This window comes from Petaurus breviceps, unplaced genomic scaffold (genome assembly GCF_028583685.1).
Source record: "Petaurus breviceps papuanus isolate PSGF00001 unplaced genomic scaffold, PetGlider_PUasm1.0 90762, whole genome shotgun sequence".
Lineage (NCBI taxonomy): Eukaryota > Metazoa > Chordata > Mammalia > Diprotodontia > Petauridae > Petaurus > Petaurus breviceps.
The window spans coordinates 4393810-4415455 of record NW_027187339.1 but is presented as its reverse complement, the minus strand read 5'-3'; the positions used below and the strand labels follow the sequence as shown (position 1 = coordinate 4415455).

Below are 21646 nucleotides of genomic sequence, written 5' to 3'. Positions count from 1 at the left end.
CTTTATCAGAGGAGATCTACATATTATCTTTAGGATAATCCCACTGTAGGACCCCACTGAGGCCTAAGGTATCTTTGATAGTGTAATAGGGGTGGAAGGGGGTTTTATCTGAATCTGGATGACCATTTCCTCAGACTCCCTAAGAGTGTTCTTTGGAAATTGTGACAGAAGTCAATACTAGCCCAGATGCTTCTCATGTTTTCCTTCCTTCCTTCCTTCCTTCCTTCCTTCCTTCCTTCCTTCCTTCCTTCCTTCCTTCCTTCCTTCCTTCCTTCCTTCCTTCCTTCCTTCCTTCCTTCCTTTCTTCCTTTCCTTCCTTCTCTCTCTTACCTTAAAAACAAATTAACCTGACCTTGGTATTGGGAATTTCCATTGTGGACATTTCCTTTATCCATGTGGATGCAGATCAGATCTGTTCTGCAAGCTGCCTAGGAACCTGAGAATCTAAATGCCTTGCTCATAGCTCCCCAGTCACTATATTGGAACAGCAGAACTTGAACCCAGGTCTTCCTGACGTTGAGAATCCCTCTCTATCTAATGTGCCATGGTGCCCCAGCAGACTTATACCCAGAATTAGCATCTGACATCTCTGTGATGGCTGCATATGGTTTTATAGATGGTCTAATCCCACACCACCTCTTATTAATGGGATATACACAAGATAGAATGCCGAGACAATATGAAAAGTGACTGGATAGAGAGCTGACCTCAGAGTCAGGAAGATCTAGATGCAAGTTCCACTTCTAATATGAATTAACCGTGGGACACTGGACAAGTCATCTTACCACTCAGTTCTCCCAAGTGACTCCCTAGGACTCCAAGTTACAAAACAGTTCTAGAGGGAGGGGCATGCTGGAACCATAAGAGCTAATTTTTCAATTTTCAGTGTGAACATTTACACATCATAAATCAGCAAACACTATAAATCAAGGCTTGAATTATTGTTTTGCTTATTGTCTAGACTTAAGAAAGTGATGGAGAAAATGTCAATCATGCATATTAAACTCAGAAGTGTGTCATGCAGACTTTTGTTTTCTGAGTCAGCAGGTTGTTAAACATTTACCATCATACTACTTGTTAGATGAAATGTCTTCATTGCAAGTTGTTTATACTATTGAAATTTCAGATCTAGTTACAAGAATAATTCTGAGAAGAGTTTGGTATTTGTGTAATGCCTGTGAGACTGTATATATTTATCTAAATTTGAAATTCAAGGGATTTGATGTTGGGTGCTCAGACAATAGAGTTATAACCCCAAGACCCTCTGAGACTGGTTTGCCAAGTTAGCCCGTGATTCTCTCAGCAATCACAGACAAATACCATATATGGCCTGGCTCCTCTCTATGGGGTGAATTGGCACATAACTCATACAGAAGACTGTGTCTAAGAGGCAAGATGAACCCACTGTGCCTCCACTTCTGTAAATTCCCCAAGTGTGCCCTTTGGAAATGGCAGTGGAGATTAACACAAGCCCCAATGCCTCTCATGTGTTTTCTTTTTCTCTCCATTCTTTCCCCCCAGTTTATTGCAGCCAACGATAAGCTGTGGTTTTGGCTGGAAGTGAATTCAGTAGTAGATTTCTTCACAGTCCCTCCAGTGTTTGTGTCAGTGTATTTAAACAGAAGTTGGCTTGGTAAGTACTTCCTTGCTTTTTCCCTCACATCACTGGTATCCAAACTAGGGCTCTTAGCCTTGAGCAGAGAAGAAAAAGGTAGGTTGGCTTTTTGGAAATGCTTTATCCACAGCCAGAACCATTTTGTGTGTTGCACTGAGTGTTTTTTTTCTTTTTGAGCCCTGGAGTCTGATAGGAATAATTCCCCATGAAACTCTAATTTCAGCCTTAAATGATGGGCCATTTTGTATTCAGGTAAGAGCACCAGGTTGTTGGTGGAGACAGAGACCTAGGGGGATCGTTACCAATTAGAGCTGGACAGCGACCCACAGATCCAGAGACAGCTTTGTGTTTGTACATTTTCAGGTACACCAGTCAATCAATAAACATTTATTATGTCTTCTGTGTGTCAGGTACATCTTGAGACAGGAGTATGATCCTGAATGATGGTAATCCATTAATAAACATCTATTAAGCACCTACCATGTACCAAGCACTTTGCTAAGCAATGGGGATACAAAAAGAAGACAATAAGCAAACCATTTATATGCAGAAGATTTATATATATGTATATATCTGTGTATATATACACACACACCCATATATACACATATACATACATGTACACACATATATACATACACACATTATATATATATATATATATGTATATATACACACACCATTTATATGCAGGATAAATGGGGGGAAGAATTAAGAGAGGGAAGGCTCTAATATTAAGAGGGATTGGAAAGTTTCCAGGAGAAGGTAGTATTTTCACTGGGACCTAAAGGAAGTCAAAGGAGCCTAGAGGGGCAGAAGAAGAGGGAGAACACCAGAGAAATGACCCTAAATGCTGCCTCTGACCAAGCCGCTTGCCTCGGTCAGTCAATTATCATACATTGTGTGTCCTATGTGCCAAGCACTGTGCTAAGCACTGGGGGGTACAAAGGAAGGTAAAAGACAGTCTCTGCCCTCAAGGAGCTCACAATCTAATGGGGGAGACAATGTGCAAACAATTATGTACAAATGATATATATCAAGATAAAACTGGTGGTAATAAACAGAAGGAAAACACTAGAATTAAGGGGGATGGAGGAAGGCTTGTGGTAGAAGGTGAGATTTTAACTGGGGCTTGAAGGAAGCCTGCAATTAGAGGTGTCATTCTTTAATAGGCAGCTAAGTGACATAATGGACAGAGTGCTGGACTTGTCATCAGGAAGACCTGTGTTCAAATCCTGCCTGTATGACCCTAAGCAAATTACCTAATCTCTCTCAGTTTCCTCATCTGTAAAATGGGGATGATAATAAAACCCACTTCTCATGTTTGTCATACAGATAAAATGAAATAATGATATAAAGTGCTGTGTAGATCTTAGAGCACTCTAGAAAGGCCAGCTTTTATGGTTGTTCTCATCATCACCGTTATGACACAGTATAAGCAGAACATTTTCCATATTTCATGTTAAAATAGAAATATTCCTGGAAATGGTAATGCGGTGGTTCTTTGTAATTTTAAATTGAACTTGAGTGTATCATATTTTTTTATTGAAAACCAGTTTTGAGAAAGAAAGAAAAGGGGTGGGAACAGAGCCTGAGAATGCTGGGAACTTTGGTGGGGCAAAGAGGGTCACAGAGGAAGCAAAAGCATTCAGAAGGAATAATAGCGATGGCAAAGATGGGCTCTTTCTCCTTCAAGCATTTCGGAAGGGTGTCCATATGTGGGTCATTTACCATCAGCAAGTAACCTCTCCTTTATAAAGAGAGAGATGGCTACCATCAGATGCAAATATGCATGTGTGTGTAAGTATGTATATTCATATGTACACACATATGCACATATATGTATTTAGGTAAAATCATTCTACACATACCTCTATTCATCAGTTCTTTTTCTGGAGGGATGAAAAAAGGGGGGGGGGAAAGTCACATGATAACTGTTGCGGTTTAAATCCAGAGACGCCAAAAGCTGTTGAGGTGGGGGCTCTGCCCACCCAAAATTGTTGTGGTTTCATGATGTGTTGTGGTGGGACCCTCTCAAAGAATTCAGAGTCAGACCACCTCTAATCCAAGTATAGGCGTTTATTGAGATTGACACCTCTCATGAAGTGGGCTAAGTTCCAAGAGGAACCAGCAACTTTAGAGAGAACAAGATGGATTTTTTTAGGGTAAAGATGCAATTACACAACAGAAATTTACATGGAATAGAGGAATATCATTAATATTAAAAGGCAGGAGGAGTTTGTTAAGGGAATAGGTAATGGAGGAGGAGTCCCATCTATGGTTCAGTGGTTAAACATTCCCGTCATTCTGCCCTCCAGCTGACTAGCTATTGTGGTCCTGTCTTGGGCTAGATGGATGATGTGATTGTGATTGAATATAATAACACACCTGCTTCTGTGGGTCTGGGGGCAGTGAGCCCAGGTAGAGACAGTAGCTAGGTTCCCATCACATGGACACACCTGCTGTTTCTGTGGGAACTAAGAGTTCAGGGACACACCTGTTGTTCCAGTGAGCAGTTAGGAATATTCAAAGAAGTTAGGACATTGTGGGGGGGGGGGAAGGGGCTAGGTAGGTGCAGTGGGCCTGCTGTTCACTAGGGCCAGGCCTATAATGAAGTTTGAATATTGGGGCTGGGGCAGCTTTATTAGGATTCCATCAGTAACTTTATCATTTATTTAAAAGGAATAGTAAGTTTTACATAATAGATTTGTAGTTTCATGTGCAATACCTTTTTTTCATTCTACTGCATTATAAAAATGATTGTTTTACTTCCTAAGTTCAAAATAAAATATTTTTTTTTTGCTTTTTGGAGGGGGAAGGTAGGGAAGTTGGGGTTAAGTGACTTGCCCAAGGTCACATGGCTCATTTTGTGTTAAGTGTCTGAGGTCAGATTTAAACTTAGGTCCTCCTGACTCCAGGACTGGTGTTCTATTCACTGAGCCACCTGGTCACCCAATAAATAATTTTTTTAAAAAAGAGAGATTTTCAAGCAGTATGGTATAATGAAAAATTCTGGCTTGGAGATGAGGAATGGGATTGAGATCTTGTCTCTGTTGCTTAATACTTGCATGTACTTGCAAATCCCATCACTTCTCTAGGCCCCAGTTCCATCATCTGTAAAAGGATGCTTGAGCATTTGTGAACCCATGACCCTCTCCTTGCTAGACACTCAATCATAGCCCCAGAAAAACCATAGAGTTAGAGCTAGAAGGAACCTTAGTGTTCATAGGGAAACTGAAGCTAAGAGAGGCTAAATGACTCAGCTAAGGCTTAAGTGACATATGAGCCAGGATTTGAACTGAGATTCTGTGACCCCAAGTTTAGACCTCCTCCCACTGTGCCATGTTACTTCCCTCAATGGTCAGTTTACCTTTGAATTCCTTACATAGGGAAGAGAAACTTTCCCTCTGCCTATTGTCAGTTTGTTAAACTCCTGCTGCCATAGGCTTTGGTGAAATATTTGTGTTCCAGTTGCCTCTACCTTCTGGGTTAACAGCTCTAATTCTTTTTGCTTGTTGTCTATTTTGTACTGAGTGATTAGGTTCTCTCTAAACCTAGTAGGTGGGAAGCAGCACTGTCTTTTGGTCTTGGAGGGAGAGTGGGATCTGGGCTATTTAAAATGGAGAACTACAGGAATATTTATGGACAACTTGAAGTTTAGTTTACATTTAAATCTAGCACATAAAATACTGAGGACAAATATCTTAATGCTTTGAGAAGATTCCAGGATTTTTTTTTATCATCTATCAGCCTTTTTATTGAACTATTAGGAAAGATATCTTGTTTGTATAAAACTTTACAGTTTAGAAAAGATATTCACATATGTTACCTCATTGGATCTTCTCAGTAAAGCTTTGATAAACTTTACTCTTCTCAATCATAACCCAGATTGGGCCCCCCAGGTGTGGATGTATTCCAGGACTCTGTCCTGGGACATTTTCTGTCTTACTCTTACTCTACTGTTTTGGAAATTTGCTCAGTTTCTATGGGTAACCATCCCTATATCAAAGGGATGGTTTGTGAACATTTCAAAAGGGAATCTGTGATTACAAAGAACCAACATCTCTCTAAAAATGACTTTTAGATCTATGTGTCCAGTCCTAGTCTTATCCCTAAATATGATCAAATAAGATCATGTTTATAAAGTGCCTAACATGCAGTAAATGCCTGATAACATTTACTCCCTTCCCTTGCCCCCTCTAAGCAAAATGACTCCCAGGTATAGATACACCTAGCCTAATCTTTTCACAAACCTCCAGCACTAATCATGAATTGTCCATAAGACATTTCTAACAGGATCATCTCAAACTTATATACCTTCGAAAGAACTCATTTTTTTCCCAAATGTCCATTCCTTTCCCCAAATCCATTCCTATTTTTGTTAAGAACATTGCCTAAGTGTACAACCTAGGTATCACTGACTTTTTTCTCTTTCTTATTCCCTGACCCACCGTTGTACCACCACCACCATCTCCTCCCCAGGCAATCAATTACCGTGGCAGCTAGTGGCAAGGGGGATAGAGCCTTGGACCTGGAGTTAAGGTGGCAAGTTCAATTCCAGCCTCAGATACTTACTAGCTGTGTGACCTTGGGCAAGTCACTTAATTCCTGTTTGCCTCACTTTTCTTATCTATAAGATGAGGAGAATAATAGCACCTACCCTCCAGAGTTATTGTAAATATAAAATGAGGTGATATTTGTTAAATGCTTTATAAACATTGAAGTGTATTATTACTATTATTCTACTGCATCTGTTGCATCCATTCCTTTCCTCATATGGATCCCATTCGAGTTCAGCCCATATCCTATCTCTGTTGCATTATGGGGAAGCTAGGTGTCCCAGTGAATAGAGGGAAAGGTCTGGTGTCAGGAAGAATCATCTTCTTAAGTTCAAATCTGGCCTCAGATAGCTATGTGACCTTGAGCCAATCATTTAACCCTGTTTGCCTCAGTTTCCTCATTTGTAAAATAAGCTGGAGGAGGAAATGGAAAACCACTCCAGTACCTCTATCAAGAAAAACCAAAATGTGTTCACAAAGAGTCAAGCATGACCAAAAAGACTAAACAACAACATTACCTGATCCTCATAATTAGTACCCCCATTTATGGGGTCTCTCCCCTCTGGTTCATTTTCCCCATAGCTGCCAAAGTCATCTTTCTAAAGTTCATGATCTTATTCCTTTGCTCTAGAGGGTCCTTGGTTCTGAGATCAAACACCATCTCCTCTATTTGGCACAGACTCTGACCCCAAGCTCTGTTTTCAGCCTTACATCCCTCTCGTCTTCCTCATGCCCTCTGGATTCTGGCCCAAATGACTTCTTTGCTATCATCCATACAGAACATTCTTGGCCCCATTTCTCTGCCTCACACAAACTGCTCCCTGGCATCTCTTCTTCCTCAGCTCCTACCCTTGGAATAAATCCTTAGTTCCATCCAAGATCCAGCTCAAGTACCACATATGACAAGAGGTCTCTACTGAAATACCCAGTGGTTAACCTTACCATCCCCAATTAATTGATTTACTTTGTGTCTCTGTGCATGTACATGTGTGTATATATCTGTAGTAACTTCTCAGGGTATATGTACATGTATTTTCCCTTCTCCCTTCTCCTAGTAAAATGTAAGTCCTTGGAAGACAGGCATCATTTCCTTTTTGTCTCTTCATCCCTAGTCCCTACCAGATCCTAAATAAATAAATTCTCATTGAATGAATGAATGCTATTGAATCATCTTTGAGGTTCATATTGTGGGACTGTCTTGCAGGAGATTTGCTTTTGGTGAGGAGATTTCAGAACTTTGGGAATGAAACACCCAGACCTGCCTTCCTATAGGTGTACAGCTCATCATTAATTTAACACTTGGATTCTCCCATTACCCAAAGAACCCAGCATCCTTCAGAATTTATAGCTGGCACTGGTGTGCTTGTCTCCCCAGCCAGAGATAAACTAAGCAATCTCATTGTAAGTGAAAAAATAGCATAGTAATAAAATGAAAAGATAATCCCTTAGAATGGGCCATCCCCTACAGAGCTGCCACACTCTCTAAGTTCAGGATACTCTTTAAGTAATGACGAGGACTGAGTATTGAATGAGGAAATCTAAATTCAAGCTAGCATGTACCCCTCCAAGACCAGAGAATGATATAAGCCCAAGGGCCACCTTCCCTTTCTCTCTTTGAGCCTGAAAGACTTGGACTTTGCTGCTGCTGCTTGCCTTCTGACTGTTCCTCACTTCTCCCCAGTCCTACAGAGCCTCCCAGTGGACATGGTTGGAGGTCGAGAGATCCTACAGCATGGAGTTCTATCACACTCTTTGCTCCTTATGCTACTCCCAGGGCTGTGCTTGTATTATTACCCTGGAAAGGATGGTGGGGAAATAAAGAAGGGAATCTATAAATTCCATCCACTCTTGCCTTTTGCTATCTAGCCACAGACAGTCATAATCTCACCTCCTCAAAGCCCCTTCTGTCTTTTTAAAAGATAAGGTACATCCTGGTAATGAATGAATTGATCAATAGCATTTTCACAAAATTGCAGGATGTCAGAGTGAGAAGGCATCTGGTGTACCATAGCTGAAGCAAGACTTCCCTTTATAGCAATCCTGACAAGAAGTTATCCAGTGTTTACTTGAGGGCCTTCACTGATGGGGAACCCACTACCTCCTGACTTTTAGTTCTATTGTGTTCCTAATTTTTCTTTTATTGCAATAACACCAATAGCAACAACTAGCATTTATATAATGCTTACTATGTGCCAACCACTTTACAATTATTATTTCATTTAATCCTCGTATCAACTCTGGGGATAGGTGCTATTATTTCACTCATTTTACAAATGAGGAAACTGAGGCTCATAGAGATTTAAGTGCCCAGAGTTACCCAGATAATAAGTATCTGAGGCTGGATTTGAATTCAGGTCTTCGTGACTCCAGGTCTACTGTGCCACCTAACTATTCCAACTTCTTACCATGGCTCCTATTTTTACTTTTTGGGTCAGAGTCTAATCAAATCTAATCTATATTCTGCTTGAGAATGCCTCAAGTACTTAGACACTGCCAGTGTGTCTCTCCTAAGTTTTCTCTTCTCCAGGTTAAATGTCTCTACTTCGTTCAATGGATTCCCACCTACCATGTTTTCTAGTCTTTTCTCTGCTCTCAGTTTCCCCCAGATATTTCTCAGTCATCTGCACATTAGATACTAACCTTATGACACTTTTTAACATTTAGCAACTTGGATTAACATTAATAACACTGATTTCTGACTTTTTAGCATCTGGTGACTTGAATTAATGATAATAACACAAGGCTTATTAGCATTAACTCAAGTCATTAATAAAAATGTCCAGCAGTATGTGGGCAAGGACAAATTCTGGATCATTTCATTACAGAACTCCTTCTAAGTTCACATAGATCTATCAGTAAATGCTCTTTGGTCATTGTGGGAAAGGTAAGATAATAAGCATTTATATAACACCTACTATGCACCAAACACTATGCTAAGCTCTTTACGAATATATCTCAATTGATCTTCACAACAACCCTTGGAGGTAGGTGCTTCTATTATCTTCATTCTACAGTTGAGAAATAATGAAGCAAATAGAGGTTAAGTAACTTACCCAGGGTCACATCTGGCAAGTGTCTGAAATAAGATTTGAACTTGGGTCTTCTAGACTCCAGGTGAATACCTGTCCACTGAGCCACCTATTTTTCTAGTTTCAACTTTATTACTTATGACCTGTGTGGACTTGGGCAAGTTTCAACCTTCCTAGGCTCCAGTTTCCTCATCTGTAAGGTGAAAGGGTTATACTAGGGCTATAATGCCTCTGAGGGTCTTTGCAACTTTAAATCTATGATACCATCACTTGACTTAATTTCTTCATGTGCTAAGTTGGGGAGGGGTAAACAGGATGGAGCTGTGGGCTACAGAACACCCAGTATCCCTTCTAACTTCATAACAATAAGCCTAAGAAAAGTTCCACTAAGTTTTCAAAAGTCTGTGGTCTTTGTAGGTGGAGGGAGGATCCACACTCAAAAAATCAGACATTCATGAAACTCCTGTGCTAGAATGTGTCCTTCTTCTCATCCCCAAGAACATCACAAGTCCCTTTGTCAAATACCTTGTGGAAATCCAGGTCGCTTACGTCTGTTGCTTTCCCCTTATCTATCAGTCCAATACTCCTTAAAATACAATGAAATTAGTTTGGTTTGGCCTGTTCTTGATGAAGTCATGTGAGTTCTTTGTAATCATTGCCTCCCATCCCAAATGTTTATATACCATCCCTTTAATATCATGGGACTAGGGAAGGTGATAGGAAAATAATAACAATAGTAGCTGGAAAATGTTATAAAAGTTCTTCATTATCTCACTGAAGCCTTACACTAATCCTGTGAGATATGTTCTACAATATTATTAACTTCATTTTATGATAAAGAAATTTTCACTCCTGATGAGTGTTGGAGATGGGCTATGAACTCAAGTCTTCCTGAGCACAGGTCCAATATCCTCTTCTGCCTCCCCCACTGAGAAAGGGAGAGTGGGAATTTTCTCCTTGAGCACCTCTAGGGCTTTTGGCTGATGTAACTGACTGTCTCTGTTTTGATCTAATGAAGGAAACATGATCCCTGACTTTGTGTACTTCCAGTTTAATGGAATAGACATGGCTGACATGCTGAGGAAACTTGTAAGCAAGTATAGCAGGACTGTCCGAGTTCCTTTGGAACTCTGTAGGGCAGACAGAGTGCACATAAGGTATGTATAGAAGGATATTTATGAAAACGTATAAATGAGTTACCCCATTGTCTATAACAAAGACACTAATCTCAACCACTTTTTAACTTCCTCCCTTGAAGCATAGAGAATTACCTATTGTAATTCACATTGCCAAAATTCCTAGCCTCTGTTTCTATTTTTATATTCAGTATTTTGTGGTGCTGGTCCTGAATGTGACCAAAAAGAGTCCAATGTTGGCAGCAAAGGGATTGGGAAGAATTGACTCCAACCTCCTTGAGTAGACAGGAAAGAAAGTCTTTTTAAAATGTCATCTTCATCTCCAATTTACTATAATAAAAGTGACTTTAAATGATAGATTTCTGTGTTTATGAAGGGCCTAATAATATGCTTTCATGGGCAAATTCCTTGTCTAACTCTTCCTGGAATCATGAAGTGAATTTTTATCTCCTCTAGAAATGTCAAGGCTCATTTTGTTTTTTTGTTCAAGGGCATCTTGCATAGCCAGAGGTCAGGGAGGAAGCCATTGTTTTCTTTTCAATCAGTCAAGCAACCAATCAATCAACAAATGTTTATTGAACTCCAGTTATGTGTTCAGTGATATATGGAGAAATGGAAGATATCATTCCTGACCTCAAAGTTTGCAGTCCAGTCAGGGATCCAAGGCCAACCCAGAGCAAATAGCAAACAATAGCACATAGTCAAAATACAGTATGTGAAAATGTGTGTGGAATAGTGTTGTAAATTATGTAGGAGCAAAAAAGAAGAGAGAGAGAGATCAGTGAGGGACAAGGTAGCCAGGAAAAGAAACACCATGGTACACTGAAACAGTGCTGGATGTAACCTCAGAGGACCTGCATTCAGATTCCCGGTTCTGCTTCTAACTACCTGTGGCACTTTGGGCAAATTACTTAACCTTTCTGTGCCTCAGTTTACCTATCTGTAAAGTAAAGGCGTTGGACTAGATGATCTCTAACAACCTTTCCAGGTCTAAATCTCTGATCTATGATTCATGGTGAATATAAGACATTAGATGGACATTGAAGGATGGGTAGGATTTGGATGAACATAAGCAGGAGAGGAGGCCATTCCAACAGAGGGGAACAACATGACTGAAGCAAGAGATGTAGGATTGATCATGGTGTAAAAGGGAGTGGGGAGAGGGTGGAGACTACTTTGACTAGACTTGAGAGTGGAAGATGAAGTTTACTGAAACTCTGCCCTTAGAGGGAGGGGAAGTAGGCTTGAGTCTTGCCTAAAATACTAACTATGGGACCGTCAACAAATCATCTTAATATTCTCATCTGTAAAATGGGTAGAATAATATTTACTTGTATTACCTTTGGAAATAGGACCATTAGGAAGATTAAATGATATGACAGCTATAAAGCACTTCAAGCTTTAAAGGGGTTATAGAAGTATCTTCTACTGCTATTATTACAAGCTATTACTATGGAGGGCTTTATAGCCAGCCTCAGTAATTAGCACCTGACTCTTCCTATGTATTTGGTAAAAAAGACTAGCCTTCCCAGGTTTATCCCTGTTGACCAAAGCCCACGTTGTGAAATGTAAGAGGGTGCAGTAAAGTAAGGATGTTCTGTGTCTTTGTGGTAATGTCAATTCTGAGTAACTTCCTTGTTTGTCTTCTGCCTGTTTTATTTCAGGCAAAGGCAAATTTCGTTCAGGTTTCAGTTCCTGGGTGATTTGCATAATGAATGGCTTGATTGAAGGGAGCTTTGGGGAAAAACATCCACACAATGTCAAACAAGAAGTTATCTCCCCCAGTTGAATTGAGGAATTCTTGAAGTTCATTGGGTCCAGGCCACAGAGCAAGACTGATGCGTTAAACAAGGAGACCTCTTCCAGCGTCAATTGCTGTGCTAGGGACACTTTCCTGCCTGAGTCTCAAGCCTTGTACAATTCAAACCTTCCATGGAAGCAAGTTCACCTTGTTGCTTCTCAAGGAGCAGTCTTTGGCTCCCTCTACAGGATTGTTGTAGAGTTGACTAATTTGTTGTGAGCTGGAGCATGAGAGGACAAAACTTGGTGTGTGTGTGTGTGTGTGTGTGTGTGTGAAGTTGGTTGGTTGTTGTCTTTCGTTCTTGAAGAGGACTGAAATGACAACACTGCTAAATTCAAGTTTCAGTGTGTCCGACTGTGACTATCAGAGCAATACAAGAGCTCGGAATACTGTACCACAGACTAGACACAGACAGACTGTGTGGACATTTGAGATGGATTCTCTAAACTTGTCCTTCCTGTGTTTCCTTTGAGCTGTCTCAATTATGTTTTGCTCATAGATCACAGCACCTTCTCTGATGTGGGCACACCATGCTTGGCATGCCAGTGTCTCCCAGGTCATACAATCAAGTCCCACGTTCTTAAGAGAGATCTTGGGAGTGTTCTTGTATCACTTCTTCTGACCCCCATGTGAACTCTAGCCCTGTGTGAGTTTTTCAAATGTCCATTTTGAATTCTAACAATTTGACCAGCCTATTGGAGTTGCCATGTTGTGTTTGTATGTGTATATGCACTCTCACTCTAGGTATAAGGGGATTATCTCCTTAAATTAGGACATGTGACTTTAAAGGCATCTTCTTAGTCAATATAGGAAACTAGCTTTCTTTCAAAGTCTGGTAAGGCACAAAGTATCTGTGGCTTTACCATATGTAGTATTAAATTTCATATATATACATATATATATATATTCCATATAAATTCCATGTTTAACTTGAGGAGTAATTGTAATTATTTTCAAAATTCAATGGCACAGAGCCAGAATGGACTTTAAGAAGTAATCTTGTTTATCACCTTTGGGTATCCAAATAGTCTTGTAACAGGGAGGACTTTTTTCTAAGTAACTGACCTTTCTAGAAGGAAATAGGTTTGCAAAGATTTTTGTTGTTGTTAAGTCATTTTTCAGTCATGCCCCCCTCTCCAGGACTCAACTTGGGGTTTTCTTGGCAAAGATACTGAAGTTGTTTGCCATTTTCTTCTCTAGCTTATTTTACAAATGAGAAAACTGAGGCAAACAGGATTAAATCACTTACTCAGAGTCACACAGCTAGTAAGTATCAGAGGCTGGATTTGGAACTCATGGAGATGAGTCCTCCTGATTCTTATCCTCGTGCTCTATCCACTGATCCACCTAACTTTGTGGGCAAAGATTTTTTTACATAGATTATCATTTGTTAGGATGTAAGCCTGAGAGCAGTGTCTTTGACTTTTGTCTGTATCCTCAGTGCTTAGCACGATGCATGACACATAACAAGGGCTTAATAAATCCATATTGTTTGATCGATGGATTTTATATTCACAACAGCTCTGTGAGGTAGGCACAGCAGTATTATTATCACCATTTTACAGAAGCGAATACTGAGAACTCAGAGATTGGTTAAGTGATTTGGGTCACATGGTTAATAATTCTTTAATTTGAGATCCTCCTGCACTCTTGGCACTAACTAGCCCATGCTGTAAAGCCACTAATACAGGAAGAATAACACCTCAAATTAGGACAGATTGTATTTTATGGAGACAGAAAGAAAGCCTCTTCTCCTCTGTCCTTTGGGCACAGTGAGGACTGCCTCAGAAATAAAGCTAATGACAGCAGTGATAGAGGAACATTCAAAAGCATTTTGGACAGCTACGGAACTGGATGGCACATAAAGGGATCTCAAAACCTAATGAGCCTTCTCTGCCTCTTTAGAAAACAACTCTAGTCTCTAAATGGACTAATAATGAATCCCCTATATATAGCATTTTATTTTCTTTTTCAAGAGAGTCAGGAGCTCCTAGGGAGGATCTCCTACCAGTGTGAAGCAACCCATTCTCTGAAATTTAGATAGGTTAAATAATTCAGTGACTTACCCAAGGTCATACAAATGGTATGAGTCAGAGACAGCCTTAAATTCAGGTCTTATATGCTCTGCGGCTATTTACAAAACGTGTTCCTTACAACAGCCTGATAAAATAGATAATATCATTTTACAAATGAAGTAACTGGTGCCCTAGGAAGTTTTGATTTGTCCATCCACATTTACTTAACTGTCTGGGCAGTTAGGTGGCACAGTGGATAGAGGACTGACCTTAGAGTCAGGAGAATTTGAATTTGAATTCATCCTCAGATGCTTACTAGCTCTGTGACATTTGGCAAGTCACTTAACCCTGTTTGCCTCAGGTCCTCATCTATCAAATGAGCTGGAGAAGGAAGTGGCAAACCATTCCGGTATCTTTGCCAGGAAAACCCCAAATGGGGTCACAAAGATTTGGACATGACTGAAATAAGTCAACAACAGTAACAATAACTAAATTCGCTCAGCTAGTAGATGTTAGAGTCATGATTCAACACCAGGCCTTCTTTTGATTTTTAAGTTCATTGCTCTTTGTGTCTGAGGTTCTGGATGGAGAATTCACGAGAATAGAAGCACGAACAATAGATACAGTCTTGAAAAGAAAATCAGTGTCATTAAGAATGAAAGAAACACAAATTAAAATCACTGTCATGCTACTTCAATCTCATTAATTTGGCAAAAATAAATTGAAATTATAAAAATGAATGCTGATTAGATTGTGGCAAAACATGTACTCCAGAGGTGTCAAACACATAGCCCTAACTACTGCCACAAAGCAACTAAGAGCTGTCTGTGCCAGAATGAAAAGTAATTGAGAAATAATAAAAATAGCTAACATTTATACAATGCCTTCTATGTGCCAGACTCTATGCTAGGCCCTTTACAATAATTAACTCATTTCATCCTCACAACAACCCTGTGAGGCAGGTGCTCTCATTGTGCCCATTTTACAGATAAAAAAACTAACAGAATATATAAAAATGCAATAGAACATCATGGGAATGCATGATTTTCTAAACCAATGCACTGCTGCAGGGATCCACTGATGGATATTCACATCTTGCTGGTAGAATTATAAACCAAGGTAGTCCTTGTGGAAAGCACCCTGGTATTATGTAACAAGAACCATGAAACTGATGTCTTGTGACCCAGCTTTCCTACTGTACTATCATACTTTCAAGGAAGTAATTAAAAGAAAAAAGAGAATTATTTGTGTAGAGATGTTTATAGAATCACTGTGTGTACTATCTAGGATCCTGAATTCCCATGAAATAATTAAATTGTGGCATATCATTGTATAAAGGATGCTATCACCAAAAAAAAAAACAAACAAATATTAGGAAGATCTAGAAATTTGAGGAGGGGGGGATTCTAAAGATTAATGCAAAACAAAAAAGTAAAATGATGGTTGTGGGATACACTTTCACTATAAATGTGCAAACAGTACAAATATGTTCATATCTGAATGAGCGCTGGTAAGGATGGATCGGAAGGAAATCAGAATGAGTTATTGATGAGTTGACATTGATGCTTTTCTGTTGAAAATAAAGTTTTGATTATAGAATAGATTTCTCACAAAATAAAAATAGAAAAAGAAAATAAATACATTAAGTATTTAGGGCTAGTTAGATAAAATCCCTCCCATCTGTTGCCAAATCTCATTTCCTTCCATGTACTGGTCAGTTTATAAAATTCAAAACCTCCCTCCACTTCCCAATAATTTGGTTGCTGCCATGAAACAGTGTCTCAAGGTATTGCTTTTTAATTTGGCAAAAGCTTAATACAACCTCCTCAAAGATCAATCTTCAGAGCCTACCAAACTACAAAAATTTTCTGCCCTTACCAGTCTACCCTTTCAGCCTTCAAAGCCTGTTCCACAAAGATAGCCAAAGAGATAAAATCAATACTTTTCTTCCATGTCCACCCTGAATTACTACCAGCCTTGAGTATCTAGTCTCTACTCATAGCTTGCACTTATTTCAGACCAAGTGATGGGACAGCATATCTTGAGAATAGCATTGGAAGGCTGAATCGCTGTACAATGGCAAGAGAAATGAAGTCATTATTGACCTTGGCTCCCATGATAGGACTTAGAAGCAAGCTGTCCTCAGGAAGTAGAATGTGGAAAGTTTGGATATATTGCAGTGAACTGATTGCTATCGTAGCACCTATCAGGCTGAACCTGGTCAATGGAGAAATGATTTTGCTCTAAGAGTTTTCCAATTGTATTCTTTTGCTATTGGTTTCTAAGAGACAACCTTTAAATGAGTGCTATACACTGCTATCACAGGTCCTAAATCCTCATTGACTGCCATGCTTGTATTACAAGCTGAATTTGAATAACATCGCCAAATGAATCTCTTCTGGTAATGCATCAGTAGTAGGGTTTCATACATATCAGAATCTTCCCATGTGATTGTACTTCATCTGGTACATTATTAAGATCCCCTTGCAGAATTTAAGTCAGTGCTACTGGGCATATTTTTACAATGGCATTATCTTCAAAAGGATAATTTAAAGGTTCTTTCTCACCCCACCCCAGTCAACAAAATCTAGGTCCTGAAGGCAGCTTGGTATAGTGGATAGAGAATCAAAAGACCTGGACTCAAATTCATGTCTAATGGTTTACTATATGTGGGTAACTTAGTACAAGTCACTTTTTCCATCTAAGCTTTGGTTTCTTCATTTGTAAAATGTGGAGATTGGAGAATAATGTCTCTAGCAGTCCTTCAGGCTCCAAATCTAGAATTCTGTGATGAACTGGTTAGAATTGTGATATTTGACAAGAGTGCCAAAGATAAAGGATTTTACTGTTTCTTGATAATCTGATATTTTCCCTAAATTCTAAATGGTTTAAATACCAACATGTTAAAACAAACCAAAAATACAACAAAAACGTTCATCCAGGGTAAGGAAAACCTATTTTCTAGAGGGAGGTTGAATAAACACTGTAATAATTAAGGGGAATTTTTTTTCAATCTACCCAACAAGAACTTCTCTAAAACAGATTGGAGAGACCAGTTTTATCAATTCAGGCCAACTGAAGGGGCCTAGACCATTTCTCTGGGCTATACTTTTTTTTAGTCAATTAATCAAATATTTATTAAACAGCTATATACCAGGCACTGGGAAAAACATTGGGTATACAAAGAAGATGAAAAAGTTATTTTTTTTCCTCAAAGAGTGCATGCACTTTCTTGTCAGGAAGACGCGTAGAAAAATAGATATATACAGAGTAGGTGAAATGTAAACTTGGAGGGAAATTGACTTAATAGTGAGAAGGGAGGTAGGAGGTATTGGGAAAGGCTTTCTGTAGAAGGTGGTGTTTGAGATGAGATTGGAAGGAAAGCAGTGATTCTTTGTGGTAGAGAAAAATGGGAAGGAGATAGAGAAAGATACAGAGACAGAGAGAGATAGAGAGGACAGAGACAAAGAAAGACAGAGACAGAGAGGAGAGAGAAAAAGTAGAGGAGAGAGGAGGAGGGAGGGAGGGAGGAAAGAGGAGAGAGATGGTTTGTAGAGGATCAAGAAAGGCTTCTTACAAAAGGTAGCACATGTGTCTTGAAGGAAGTGGGTTTATGTTAGCTGAACAGATAAATGGGCATTCTTAACTCTACCAACTTTTCCTAAAGCTAAATTCTCTCAAGTGATTGCTGCTGGCATTAAGGACTAGAAGATTGGTCATTCTTGGGTATTTTCCCTGATGAGATCACAAGAATATTTCTTGTACTTTTCTGCCATCTAGTGAGAAAATCCAGTATTGGAAGGCATTATTAGCCTGCCCTCAGTTGTCCCCTTAATGCAGAAGCCAGGTTAACTGACCTCCACAGAAACTATTTATTTAAGGAACTAGAGCCCAAGACATGTTTTTATTCGAAGATGGCAAATTCCATGCAGTGTCCTTAGAGAGATGAGATAGCCTAAAAAGGACAAATCCTAACAAATAACTTTAAAAATAGAGAGTGGAGTACATATTCAGCAGATATGGCAATGAATACCCTTGTAAACCCAAACCTGAACAGACTTTTCTTGGAGCAGGTTAAACTGAGGTTCTTGAGGCAAAGGTTGGAGTAGAATGCAGGATTCATTTTGTGTGTATTTTTTCTTAAATGAGAGAATTAACTCCAATAAGCTTTTATAAACTTATTAGCCAAATTAAGACACTTTTTTCTGTCTTTTAAATTGATGTTCTTTTTTGAAGGAAGGAATATTGAAGTCATTTGTCAATCTCTTTTTCTGTTTTTATATCAGGCTGACAACTTTTTAAAAAAATGAAATAATGCACAGGTTTTCCAAGGCTGTGTTTTCCAATCTAAAACAGAAATAGGAACTTCAATAATAAACTTGAGTCTCCAAGAAACTTCAATAAAACAGAACTGATGTTATATATAAGCAAGACATTTAAATGAGGATAAAGAGTATTAGCTTTATCAATATGATTTTCTCATTCATTCCCTTTGGGAAATAAGTTTACACAATATTGGAAATTGGTGAGTCCCAGCAGCCATTTCTGTCATGGATATCCATGCTTTCTTATAGCATGTTTTCTGCTGCTTTACAGAAGTGACAAGAGTATTAAAAGAAGGTGAAAGGAATGCTAGAATTTGTTGTTGTTGTCAAATCCTTAGTCGTCTCCCTTTTAAAACTTGATTTTCAGGAGGAGAATGTCACAGGACAAGGTCAAAATAGATAAATTGGTCTAATGACAACCAAAGCATATAGACTAAAAAGCCTGTACCTCATATAGGGAAGGGGAGTGGGATTGGGGGAGGGCTGATTGAAGAGGAGGAAGAGCAGTCTTAAAATAAAACTAACTTTTTTGTAAAGTTTGGAAAGCACTTGACAATTGTCTCATTTAAATCTTCAAATAACTATTTCAGAATGATACCACAGGCATTTTTTTATCCTGAGACAGCTGGGTGGTACAATGGATAGAACACTAGATCTGGAGTCAAATCCAATATCAGATGTGCTCTAGGTGAGTGACCCTAGTCAAGTCACTTAATATCTGTTTGCCTCAGTTTCTTCATTTATAAAATGGGGATAATAATAGAACGTACTTCCAACATTATTGTGAAAAACAAGTGAGATAACATATATAGTGCTTTGTAAACCTTAAAGTAATATTTAAATGGTGGTAGTAGTAGCAGCAGCAGCAGCAGCAGCAGTAGTAGTAGTATTTTTTGTTGTTGTTACCCTCATTTTACAAGAGAAGACATTGTGTCTTAGGTTAAAAGATTTTTTATGGCCATAGAATTATTAAGTTCCAAATGTGGGATTTGAACTCAAGTTTTTCTGAGACCAATTTCAGCATGCTAGAAATACTTATAAAAACATTTTAAAGAGCCTATTATCTGCCAGGTACTGTATTAGGAAATGGAGATATAAATTAAAAAAAACAGAAAAAAAGAAAAGAAGCAATTTATACTTCCAAAGATCTTATATCCTTTTGGAGGAGACAGGTACATATGTAAATATATACAAAATCAATAAAATTAATACAAGGTCATTGTAGAAGAAGGTACTAACCATTGGGAGTATTGGGAAAAATTCCATGTGAAAGACTGGTAGTTCAGTTGCATCTTCAAGGAAGTGAAGGTGAGGGAGGATTGGGTTCCAGGCAGGGGGGGCAGCTAGTGCAAATGTATGGAGAAGGGAAAGGTAGAATGACTTGTGAGGAACCAAGAGAAGAACAGATAACCTGGACAATACAGTGTGAAGATGGATAATGAACAGTAGATAGTGACATATATAATGAGATTAGAAAAACAGGATTGAGGCCAGGTTTTCAACCATGCAATGCATACTGCCTCTCCATAAAATAAGCTGTTTAAAAATCCTTGTGGAAAACTGGGAGCTTAAAGATAATCAGAAAATACAGATAAATGTGAATTCTTTATTTCTCTATGACTTATATACATCTTGACACACCCATTAATCATGATGGGAGGAGTATGCGATGTTTGGATATTAGGGTGCCCTTCTTTAGGCATGACCAGTTTATTTGGTAGAATAGGCAAGCAACCCAAGGTCCTGAAACATGCTATCCCTAGAGATGTTTCTGTTAGGAATGAAGAATGAAGGAAGAGAGGAAGCTCCCAGAAAGGACCAAGCTCAGGAACATTAAAAAAGAAGTTCCAATATCGGTTTTAAACTTTCAGGCATACCCATACTCGGTAATTACTGGTGTTCTTTTTTTAATAGCAACAAATATAATTTTAGAGAGGAAATTTATGCAGCATAAGGGAGGGCATTTTCACAGTGATTCTTTATTTCTGTTTGTTAGCTTTCCCAATTCAGTTTCCCACGGAGAGTGTGTGTGTGTGTGTGTGTGCGTGCGCGCGTGCTGAAGACCTTGATGAGACCTTGGATACCATGGCCAACATTTTCCCCCATTAACTGACTCCGGCAGTGACCTGTGCAATTGCTCTGTGTGGGCTGCATTGCCTGGGGCAGGGTTCATGTGGCATTAAGGAGAAGATGCATCAGGCGGCTGAGTCACAGAGATGATGCTCATGCCCATGGAGATGAGTGAATCAGTAAACCAGATGGAGAGACACAAGGAGATATTGCTTGATCAACAAGCCAATTTGGAGCAGAAGATTAGCTGGGAACAAAGAGTCAAGCAAACATAAAGGGCACTCTCCAGCTAAGTGCCCAAAGTCCTTGGTTTGGCATGGACCAAGGGACCTTGGTGACTCCCGTCCTAACTCTTCATTTAAGGTCAAGGATGTTGAAACTGAGGGAGCTTAAGTATCACAAAGGCAGAAGGAGCAAAGCCAATATTACAATGCAGGAGTTCTGAATACAAATTGTGAGTTCTTTCTTCCATTATCTGAGGCTCTCTGGATTGGGAAAGACACAGATTACTCTATTAAGTTTATACCTGGCTGACCTTGTGATACATCTTCAGTCCATTGTTTCTTTGGTGTTCTCACCCTCTGATAACTCCACAGCATGACCTTCCATACAAGACTTTCAATTAAATTCAATAAATATTTATTAAAGACCTACTATGTGCCAGGCACTGTGCTAAGGAATAGGGATACAAATAAGAAATAGAACATCAGTCCCTGACCTCAAGGAGTTTACAATCTAATGGGAATGGGGTGAAAGTTACAAAAAGAAAGGAGGAGAGTGGAAGATGAGGGCATACCATGCATAGGGGACATTATGGAGTTCAAGCCAAACAGAACTGCTCATGGAAATTGAGAATTACCTGGAAAGTTCTTGCCTGAGATCACACAGGTGAATGCCCCTAATTAAGGATATTTTTATACATACATGCATGTTGCATATAAGTTTATGTAGATATATACATACATACACATGTGGGAAGGAAGGAAGGAAGAAAAGAAAGAAAAAAACTAAGAAAGAAAAAGGAATAAAGGAAAACAAAGGAAGAGAGAAAGGGAAGGAAGGAAGGAAGGAAGGAAGGAAGAAAGAAAGAAAGAAA

At 39.1% G+C, this 21646-nt stretch overlaps 1 protein-coding gene across 7 annotated transcripts in view; it reads left to right on the top strand.

Moving 5' to 3' along the window:
* The window catches only part of KCNMA1 (potassium calcium-activated channel subfamily M alpha 1), a 917791-nt gene that overhangs the window by 571627 nt on the left and 324518 nt on the right, over nt 1-21646 (top strand). For all 7 annotated transcript variants that reach the window (XM_069068323.1, XM_069068322.1, XM_069068316.1 and 4 more), the window contains exon 5: nt 1522-1633. In XM_069068323.1, coding sequence (XP_068924424.1) covers nt 1522-1633 — 112 coding nt within the window. The remainder of the gene's footprint in view (nt 1-1521; nt 1634-21646) is intronic.